Raw genomic sequence first — 11,339 nt, 5'->3', positions numbered from 1 at the left:
GGCTTTGCTGACCTTGCTCCACCCGCTATCTCTGGTTTTCCACCTGGTTCTCTGGATCTCCTGACAACACCACTCTCTCGACTCTTCCCGTAGACACGGCACTATACCCCGGGGTGCTAAACCTGTCCAACTCCATCTCTGGTTCCCTGGACCCACCTCTCCCTCACCTCTCCCCCAGCAACCCTTCCCCTCCCTGGGCTGAGATACAGATGTCTGTGCCCTCGGCCCTGGAGTTCCACTGGCAGAGCCTGGCTCGGCTGCCCAGTGGGCGTGTCTACCACTCCCTGGCAGAGGTGGGGGGGCAGATGTACATGCTGGGGGGCTGTGATGCTGCAGGGAGGCCCTCCCCAGCCCTGGAACTCTACTCTCCAGAGGTAGGTTGGAGCATACACACACATACACGCACAAACACACACGACCCACACGCACAGAAACACACACAGGATTAAACACAGAACGCATCGGTTCAAACATACACACAGGACTAATAGACCATGTAATTAATTACACTTTATTTATTGTTGTTTTCAGGGGGACCAGTGGTTAAGCTTGCCCCCCATGCCCACCCCTCGGGCGGGTGCGGCCGTGGCGGTGCTGGGCAAACAGATCCTGGTTGTGGGTGGTGTGGGGGAGGACCAGCACCCTCTGAAGGTGGTGGAGGTGTACAACACAGAGGAGGGGAGGTGGAAGAAGAGGAGCGCCCTCAGAGAAGCACTGATGGGGGCGGCCGTCACTGTGAAAGGTGTGTAGGGGCTACTGAGTCAGTGGCACTGGGACATACAGTACCAGTCAAAAGTTTGGACACACCTACTCATTCAAGGGTTTTTCTTTATTTTTACTATTTTTTACATTGCAGAATAATAGTGAAGACAGCAAAACTATGAAATAACACATATGGAATAATGTAGTAACCAAAAAAGTGTTAAACAAATCAAAGTATATTTTATATTTGAGATTCTTCAAATAGCCCCCCTTTGTCTTGATGACAGCTTTGCACACTCTTAGCATTCTCTCAGCCAGCTTCAGCTGGAATGCTTTTCCAACAGTCTTGAAGGAGTTCCCACATATGCTGAGCACTTGTTGTCTGCTTTTCCTTCACTCTGCTGTCCGACTCATCCCAAACCATCTCAATTGGGTTGAGGTCGGGGGATTGTGGAGGCCAGGTCATCTGATGCAGCACTCCATCACTCTCCTTCTTGGTAAAATAGCCCTTACACAGCCTGGATGTGTGTTGGGTCATTGTCCTGTTGAAAAACAAATGATAGTCCCACTAAGCCCAAACCAGATGGGATGGCGTTTCGCTGCAGAATGCTGTGGTAGCCATGCTGGTTAAGTGTGCCTTGAATTCTAAATATATCACAGACAGTGTCACCAGCAAAGCACCCCCACACCATAACACCTCCTCCTCCATGCTTTACGGTGGGAACTACACATGTGGAGATCATCCGTTCACCCACACCGCGTCTCACAAAGACACGGCGGTTGGAACCAAAAATCTCAAATTTGGACTCCAGACCAAAGGACACATTTCCACCGGTGTAATGTCCATTGCTCATCTTTCTTGGCCCAAGCAGGTCTCTTATTATTATTGGTGTCCTTTAGTAGTGGTTTCTTTGCAGCAATTCGACCATGAAGGCCTGATATACACAGTCCCCTCTGAACAGTTGATGTTGAGATGTGTCTGTTACTTGAACTCTGTGAAGCATTTATTTGGGCTGCAATTTCTGAGGCTGGTAACTCTAATGAACTTATCCTCTGCAGCAGAGGTAACTCTGGGTCTTCCATTCCTGTGGCGGTCCTCATGAAAGCCAGTTTTGATTGTTTTTGCGACTGCACTTGAAGAAACTTTCAAAGTTCTTGAAATGTTCCGTATTGACTGACCTTCATGTCTTAAAGTAATGATGGACTGTCGTTTCGCTTTGCTTACTTGAGCTGTTCTTGCCATAATATGGACATGGTATTTTACCAAATAGGGCTATCTTCTATATAACCCCCCTACCTTGTCACAACACAACTGATTGGCTCAAATGCATTAAGAAGGAAAGAAATTCCACAAATTAACTTTTAAGAAGGCACACGTGTTAATTTAAATGCATTCCAGGTGACGACCTCATGAAGCTAGTTGAGAGATTGCCAAGAATGTGCAATGCTGTCATCAAGGCAAAGGGTGGCTATTTGATTTGTTGAACACGTTTTTGGTTACTACATGATTCCATATGTGTTATTTCATAGTTTTGATGTCTTCACTATTATTCTACAATGTAGAAAATAGTAAAAAATAAAGAAAACCCCTTGAATGAGTAAGTGTGTCCAAACTTTTGACTGGTAGTGTATATACGTGCATTCTGTACATGGCCAGATCCATGTTAATGGCTCAGTTTCCACCTCCTCCACCTTTCTCTCTCTCACCCTTCTCTGTAGATGGGCGTGCGTTGGCAGTGGGTGGAATGGGTTCAGACCTGCTCCCCCGTAGTATACTGCAGCAGTATGACCTGAGGAAGAATGTGTGGGCACTACTGCCACCTATGCCCACACCGAGATATGATGCTACAGCACACCTACTGGGCAACAAAATCTACGTGGCAGGTAAGGAAAGGGTGTGTGTGTTTGGGTGTTTGTTCATGCTTGCGTGCATGTTTGCCAGTTTGCACGTGTAATGTGTATACTAAGTGTGTGTGTTCTCTCTAGGTGGGCGTCAGTGTAAGCGCACGTTGAAGGTCTTTGAGGTATTTGATTCAGAGACACGCTCCTGGAGTACACTACCGAACATGCCGTGCAAACGTTCGTATGGGGGCGTGTTCTGGGACAGTTCAGGGAGGCTGTGTCTGCTGGGGGGGCTAAGGAAGGGAGGGGGCCACCAGAGCTCCAAGTTCACCAAGAATGTCAACATCTTTGATACTAACCAGGGTAAGAACCACCAAAAAACACATTCACAAACACATACAGTGAGGGAAAAAAGTATTTGATCCCCTGCTGATTTTGTATGTTTGCCCACTGACAAAGACATGATCAGTCTATAATTTTAATGGTAGGTTTATTTGAACAGTGAGAGACAGAATAACAACAACAAAATCCAGATAAAACAATGCCCTGGCTGAGGGAAGGAGGTATATGGCCCCATCCATCGTCCCTTTGATGCAGTGAAGTTGTCCTGTCCCCTTAGCAGAAAAACACCCCCAAAGCGTAATGTTTCCACCTCCATGTTTGACGGTGGGGATGGTGTTCTTGGGGTCATAGGCAGCATTCCTCCTCCTCCAAACATGGCGAGTTGAGTTGATGCCAAAGAGCTCGATTTTGGTCTCATCTGACCACAACAATTTCACCCAGTTCTCCTCTGAATCATTCAGATGTTCATTTTCAAACTTCAGACGGGCCTGTATATGTGCTTTCTTGAGCAGGGGGACCTTGCGGCCGCTGCAGGATTTCATTTCCTTCACGGCGTAGTGTGTTACCAATTGTTTTCTTGGTGACTATGGTCCCAGCTGCCTTGAGATCATTGACAAGATCCTCCCGTGTAGTTCTGGGCTGATTCCTCACCGTTCTCATGATCATTGCAACTCCACGAGGTGAGATCTTGCATTGACAGTTATTTTGTGTTTCTTCCATTTGCGAATAATCGCACCAACTGTTGTCACCTTCTCACCAAGCTGCTTGGCGATGGTCTTGTAGCCCATTCCAGCCTTGTGTAGGTCTACAATCTTGTCCCTGACATCCTTGGAGAGCTCTTTGGTCTTGGCCATGGTGGAGAGTTTGGAATCTGATTGATTGATTGCTTCTGTGGACAGGTGTCTTTTATACAGGTAACAAGCTGAGATTAGGATCACTCCCTTTAAGAGTGTGCTCCTAATCTCAGCTCGTTACCTGTATAAAAGACACCTGGGAGCCAGAAATCTTTCTGATTGAGAGGGGGTCAAATACTTATTTCCCTCATTAAAATGCAAATCAATTTATAACATTTTTGACATGCGTTTTTCTGGATTGTTTTGTTGTTATTCTGTCTCTCACTGTTCAAATAAACCTACCATTAAAATTATAGACTGATCATTTCTTTGTCAGTGGGCAAACTTACAAAATCAGCAGGGGATCAAATAATTTTTTCCCTCACTGTATACATTTAAGTGCACTGATTTCCTTTTCCAGTTACACAATAAAGTTCTATTCTATTCTGCTCTATTCTATTCTACTATATTCTACTGTAAATCTGAGAGAGAGTAAGGGGATAAGAGATCACTCTCTGCATGTACAATATAGAACACACACTAAGACAAACACACATGTGTATGTGTGTGTATCATCATACTGATAGCGTCTCCTATTAATTTTGAAGTGCCTGTCAGACATTCATCCTATAAAATTTCTCCCCAAAGAAAAGTAATTCTCTAAGAGTAAAAGCTGGCTGCATGCTGCACACACACACATCTCATATTCCTGGAAAAACAACTTATCTTCTGTCTCACAGAAAATGAATAACAAATGGTCAAATTGAGAATAGACCAGGAAGAGAAAAGTGAGAGCCATACCCAGGTAAAAAAATCGATAAGTAATTTCAAACAATAGGGTATTTTGTCACGCATTTTGATTTGTCTATTTTAACCAATCAAAGCCAAACACCACGGTGAGAATGTATGTCTGGCCAGCTGGCAGGCTGTCTGGGTTTTACTCCAGAGATATCAGACATACATTTACTCTACCTTCCTCCCTACCTTCCTCCTCAGACACACACACACACACACACACACACACACACACACACACACACACACACACACACACACACAAATAAGGCCCTCACACACACACACACACAGTAAACAATAAGGCCCATTCACATTCCCTCCCAATCTAATCTAAGTGGAGATGAGATGGGAGATGAGCTATAGCACGGAGGGAGGGAGGTGTTTAAATTACAGGATTCAGAAACAGATTGCGTTATTATCTTCCTCCACAGATGGTCATGGTGTCTGCAACTCTCACACAGGGATATTATACTCTGTAGCTCACATTGTTAGATTTACCCAGAGCCATTTATTTAGATATCTGATTATATGGCTCTGGATTTACCTATTCTTCAATGTCTTGATATATATTTTTTTAGAATGTTGACAGAAAATGTGCGTGCAAAATAGCAGCAACAAGCTGCATTGGAAGTATACACTCAGTGGCCAGTTTATTAGGTACACCACCCCGTTCACGAAAATGGTTAGCTCCTACAGACAGTGAGTCAAGTGGCCATGGCTTGCTATATAAAGCAGGCAGACAGGCATCGAGGCACTCAGTTACTGTTCGATTGAACGTTAGAATGGGCAGAACGAGTGACCTAAGCAACTTTGAGCGTGGTATGATCGTTGGTGCCAGGCGCTAGTTCTAGTATCTCAGAAACAGCTGGCCTCCTGGGCTTTTCACGCACAACAGTGTCTAGGTTTTACAGAGAATGGTGCGACAAACAAAAAACATCCAGTCAGTGGCAGTCCTGTGGGCGAAAACAGCTCTTTGATGAGATGTCGAAGGAGAATGGCAAGAATCCACTCCTATCAGCTAAAAACAAGAAGAAGCGGCTGCAGTGGGCACGCATTCACCAACACTGGACAATTGAGGAGTGGAAAAACATCACCTGGTCCAATGAATCCCGGTTCCTGTTGTGTCATGCTGATGGCAGAGTCAGGATTTGGCATAAACAGCATGAGTCCATGGCCCCATTCTGTCTTGTGTCAACGGTACAGGCTGGTGGTGGTGGTGTAATGGTGTATGAAATGTTTTCCTGGCACACATTAGGTCCCTTGATACCAATTGAGCAATTCTTCCATGCCCCGAAGAATTCAAGCTGTTCTGGAGGCAAAGTGGGGTCCGACCTGGTACTAGATGGGTGTACCTAATAATAAACTGGCCACTGAGTGTAGATTACATTGATAAAAGTAGAATATTAAAATGACTCCAATATACAAAGACAGACATTGTGTAATATGACATAATGATGACTCATTACAAAGTAGAGCACCGGATTTTCTAGTATCCAGAATTGTGTTCTCCATGTCTGTCTGACTGTAGCTCATCGTAATCTGTTCAATGGAAAACCACTGACTACCAAAGCCTCTACAGAACTGTAGAAAACACATCACACCAATACACACTCTCTACACACAGCCCAGCACATACAATAACTACACAACTGCAATATCTCCAGTCCCTTCTAGTTCAGCTATCTGTAGTAGAGCAACTCAACTCTCTGACCTGTCTTAGTGTGTTAGTGTGTGCCCCACCCTCTGAGTCTGCAGGAAAAAGGGAACTTAGTGCTGAATATTATATGTTTTAAAAAGTTATTTAGAGGAAGCCCCTGAGAGTGCCAGCCAGCCAACACTTCAACAACAAAGGCCCTGTCAGTGAGTCGCAGAGCAGTGTGCCCGTCGCCAGCTGTGCTCCGCCTTATTCCCTTTCAAGCTCAAAAATGGGCTGGCATCGCAACACTTCATTAACAAAGTGCTTTTATCTGCTCTGGTTAAGTTTTCCTCTCTATGTCTCTCTCTGTCTTCCGCTCTCTCTCTCTGTGGAGCTGATTGTGAAGTCAGAGACACTAAACTCACGCAGGCTTGGGTTTCTTACAGACAACATAAAAGCTTTAAAATATTATTTGAAAATCTACAAAATCTCCCTAGTTGCTGTTTCTCTGAAATAGTTTCACTGTCTTTAGCAGCACAAATGTTTGCCTAAGTACAAGTGTAAATAAATGCCAATTTACTGTAATAGAGGAAAATAGCTTGTTTTTCTCCTTTGAAGCAATTAAAGTGTTCAGATTGGGTGGTTTTATAGGATATTGACCCTATTTTCTTATTTCTAATATCTGGGGCCATGACCTGGTAGCTTGGTGTGTGTGTGGACATTTGTATTCATGGTGTGCACAGTATTTCTTATTGAGTTGTGATGCCACCAGCGTTCAGGGACATACCAAATTGTAGCTTGCAGGATTCCACAATAAATGGAAATAAGAAAATTGAAATCTTGCTGGAGTTTTATGCAGTGGTCAAAGTTGATTGTACACACACTTCCCTGCCTCCCCCACCCTCATTCAAATGTGGTTTACACTTGCACACGCACGCACACACTCTAACATTGTCCTCTCCTGTCTCCCTCCAGGGTTGTGGTTGAAGTCAGAGGACACGGTGGCCATGAAGACTAAGAGGGCTGACTTCGCCTCATCTTTCCTCAGGGGCAGGATGGTCGTAGCAGGAGGACTCGGTGAGGGAGTGTGAATGTGTGTGTGTATATGTGCTCATATACGTGTGTTTTTGTTGAACGCTAGTTGGTCATGACAATGTGTTATGAACATACAGTGCATTTAGAAAGTATTCAGACCCCTTGACTTTTTCCACATTTTGTTACGTTACAGCCTTATTCTAAAATGGATTAAATACAATAAAAATCCTCATCAATACAATACCCCTTTTTTTTTTTTTTGCTAATTTATCAAAATAATACAAAACAGAAATACCTTATTTACATATGTATTCAGACCCTTTGCTATGAGACTCGAAATTGAGCTCAGGTGCATCCTGTTTCCATTGATCATCCTTGAGATGTTTCTACAACTTGATTGGAGTCCACCTGTGGCAAATTGATTGGACATGATTTGGAAAGGCACACACCTGTCTATATAAAGTCAGTGCATGTCAGAGCAAAAACCAAGCCAGGAGGTCGAAGGAATTGTCCGTAGAGCTCCGAGACAGGATTGTGTCATTCTTAAATGGAAGAAGTTTGGAACCACCAAGACTCTTCCTAGAGCTGGCCGCCTGGCCAAACTGAGCAATTGGGGGAGAAGGGCCTTAGTCAGGGAGGTGACCAAGAACCCGATGGTCACTCTGACAGAGCTCCAGAGTTCCTCTGTGGAGATTGGAGAACCTTCCAGAAGGACAACCATCTCTGCAGCAATCCACCAATCAGGCCTTTATGGTAGAGTGGCCAGACGGAAGCCACACCTCAGTAAAAGGCACATGACAGCCCGCTTGGAGTTTGCCAAAAGGCACCTAAAGGACTCTCAGACCATGAGAGACAAGATTCTCTGGTCTGATGAAACCAAGATTGAACTATTTGGCCTGAATGCCAAACGTCAAATCTAGAGGAAACCTGGCACCATCCCTACGGTGAAGCATGGTGGTGGCAGCATCATGCTGTGGGGATGTTTTTCAGCGGGAGGGCCTGGGAGACTAGTCAGGATCGAGGGAAAGATGAACGGAGCAAAGTACAGAGAGATCCTTGATGAAAACCTGCTCAGGACCTCAGACTGGGGCGAAGGTTCACTTTCGAACTGGATAACGCCAAGACAACGCAGCAGTGGCTTCGGGACAAGTCTCTGAATGATTGGCCCAGCCAGAGCCCGGACTTGAACCCGATTGAACATCTCTGAAGAGACCTGAAAATAGCTGTGCAGCAACGCTCCCCATCCAACCTGACAGACCTTGAGAGGATCTGCAGAGAAGAATGGGAGAAACTCCCCAAATACAGGTGTGCCAAGCTTATAGCGGCATACCCAAGAAGACTCGAGGCTGTATCGCTGCCAAAGGTGCTTCAACAAAGTACTGAGTAAAGGGTCTGAATACTTATGTAAATTTAATATTTCCTTTGTTTTTATAAATACATTTGCAAACATTTCTAAAAACCTGTTTTTGCTTTGTCATTATGGGGTATTGTGTGTAGATTGGAAAAACAATTTAATCAATTTTAGAATAAGGCTGTAACGTAATAAATGTGGAAAAAGTCAAGGGGTCTGAATACTTTCCGAATGCACACCGTATGATGACTGTGCGTGGTCCCCAGGTCACCAGCCTTCAGTTCTGGACACGGTGGAAGCCTTCCACCCTCAGAAGAGGAAGTGGGAGAGACTGGCTCCCATGGCAATGGCACGATGCTCCGCCTCGTCCATCGTCATCAGGGACCGCCTGCTGGTGGTGGGAGGAGTCAACCAGGTGCTGGAGTATTGCTCTGCATGTTGTCACACACACACACACACACACACACACACACACACACACACACACACACACACACACACACACACACACACACACACACACACACACACACACACACTCGTTATTTACTATCTGTCTCTGTCTAACTGTCTTTAAGGTCCCTAGTTCAGCCAATGAGATCCTGTATGTGAAAGAGGAGGAATATTTGTAGGCTAGAGGACACAACCCTTACAGGATGATTGACAGCAGGATGACAACAACAAGATTCCAAATTCTAGAACATTCTATTCAAGATCAGTGGTTCCAATGCTTTCAGAATGGCTGCTGGTCTGGGACAAGTGCAATATGCTTCCTAAGATCTACAGAGGAATAGTAAGGATGGGGAAATCATACCACAAACACAGAACAGTGCCCTCTGCTGGGTTGTCTATACACACTCAACTCCAACACACAGTGAGATAACTTGTATCACACAGGCTACACACACAGAGAATATATCCCAATTATCACCATACTGACTCACAGCATACAAAAATATTCTACACCAGGGATGGCCAACTTTGATGGGCATGGGGGCCACAAAAAATCTGAACTCATCATGAGGGGCCGTAGGTACTCGCAGGTCTGCTTACCCACATGTGCAAAACCACATTTCGAAATTGCATCTTGTGTATTCTAAAAAAAGGGCCGCCAATTTCCCATCCCTGCTCTACACACGAGGAGCTGGCTTTCTCTGTAAATAAGTTATAAATAAGAGTTTTAGTAATGAAAAGATTCCTCTGCACTGTGTGTGATCTCCCCATGGAGATTCTCAAGGTCTTCAATATTTTTTTACTTTTACATCTATTGTTGTAGACTTACTGCTTGCCTTGCATTAAACATTTTCAACAGGAAATATAGATGTGATTTTAACAGTGAGTAAAGACTAAAGCAAGGTAATACATTTTGTATTGTTACTTAGATAAATACTGTATATTTGTTGTGTATGAAATGTGTGCTGTTTGTCAACAGTTTTATATTCATTACTGTAGATGCAAATGACCTCATGTTAGTGTCCACCCATTTCTAGGACCTAAATTAGTCAACTCCTGACGTACAGTATGCAGTGGCTTGGACTGGCGTGAAGACATGCACTTAACTGGAGCGAGCAGATAGCATGCATGCAGATATCTGGAGCAAGTCAAAATAATGTATATGAATTAACTGCACTGTACTGAAACAGAGGGTGCACTTATCAGGAGTTGACTATACTCACTGGTGGAGGCTACTGAGGGGAGGAGTGTAATGGCTGGAATGGACTGAATGTATTGGTATCAAACACAACCATGATACCATTCCACTCACTCCATTCCAGCCATTATTATGAGCCGTCCTCCCCTCAGCAGCCTCCACTGATACCCACATATTTGAATGTGTTGCCTATGGATTGCCATGGCAATAGGAATTATATAGGTGTGATATCATACTTTCATATATTTGTCAATGAGAAGGTTAATCATGTAATGTCTGGTTTAGAGTATATATCAAATGGTGTATATTCAATTGTGTTCTTCAATCCTACTTAAGATTTGTTAGGGAGACTGCTCTTTTTAACATCCTCATTTTTGAAAATATGTTATACTCATGATACCTGCAATACTGGTTTTTGGTTAATCTGTTTTGGTTTGTCATTAGTCCACTGTGACAATTGATTCGTGAAAATTAATTAATGAATAGCTTCATTCTCAGGATGTTATTAAAAAGCACAAACTAGTGGATGAATACTTCTACAGTAAGTATGGGTTCAATTAGGTGTTCTTCTAACTTGATTAGAAAATAAAACAAAAGACGTTTAACAAAATAAGTCCATCCAGTTCCTACCTGTATGTAGTGTGCTTCTATATCATTCTTGTTTCATTCTTATTCTGTACTGTTAGATTTCATTGCAGCCTTTGATATTATTTACCATAACCTGTTGTTGAGGAAACGTATGTTTTATGGCTTTTCATCCTCTGCCATATCATGGATTCAGAGCTACAGTGCATTCGGAAAGTATTCAGACCCCTTGACTTTTTCCTAATTCTGTTACGTTACAGTCTTATTCTAAAATTGATGAAATTGTTTCCCCCCTCATCAATCTACAAACAATACCCACTAATGACAAAGAAAAAAATGGGTTTTAGAAATTTTAGCAAATGTATTCAAATAAAAAAACTAGCACATTTACATAAGTATTCACACCCTTTACTCAGTATTTCGTTGAAGCACCGTTGACAGCGATTACAGCCTTGATTCTGCTTGGGTATGACGCTACAAGCTTGGCACACCTGTATTTGGGGAGTTTCTCCCATTTCATCTCTGCAGATCCTCTCAAGCTCTGTCAGGCTGGACGCGGAGCGT

The 11,339-nt window shown here is 43.7% G+C and overlaps 1 protein-coding gene across 1 annotated transcript; it reads left to right on the top strand.

The window, feature by feature from the left end:
• Nucleotides 1–209: 209 nt before the first annotated feature.
• Nucleotides 210–9,171, top strand: LOC311133115 (kelch domain-containing protein 8A-like; the record flags this gene model as incomplete). Its single annotated transcript, XM_084166550.1, has 7 exons — nucleotides 210–374; nucleotides 532–742; nucleotides 2,422–2,586; nucleotides 2,689–2,907; nucleotides 7,129–7,230; nucleotides 8,806–8,954; nucleotides 9,118–9,171. The coding sequence occupies 7 exons, from the start codon at nucleotides 210–212 to the stop codon at nucleotides 9,169–9,171; spliced, it is 1,065 nt and encodes a 354-aa protein (XP_084022676.1).
• Between the last annotated feature and the right edge of the window lie 2,168 nt (nucleotides 9,172–11,339).

The sequence above is a fragment of the Coregonus lavaretus genome (assembly GCF_964263955.1).
Source record: "Coregonus lavaretus genome assembly, chromosome: 8".
In the NCBI taxonomy this organism is placed as follows: Eukaryota; Metazoa; Chordata; class Actinopteri; order Salmoniformes; family Salmonidae; genus Coregonus; species Coregonus lavaretus.
Note: the sequence above shows the minus strand (reverse complement) of the source record. Positions and strands in the feature narration are given on the sequence as shown.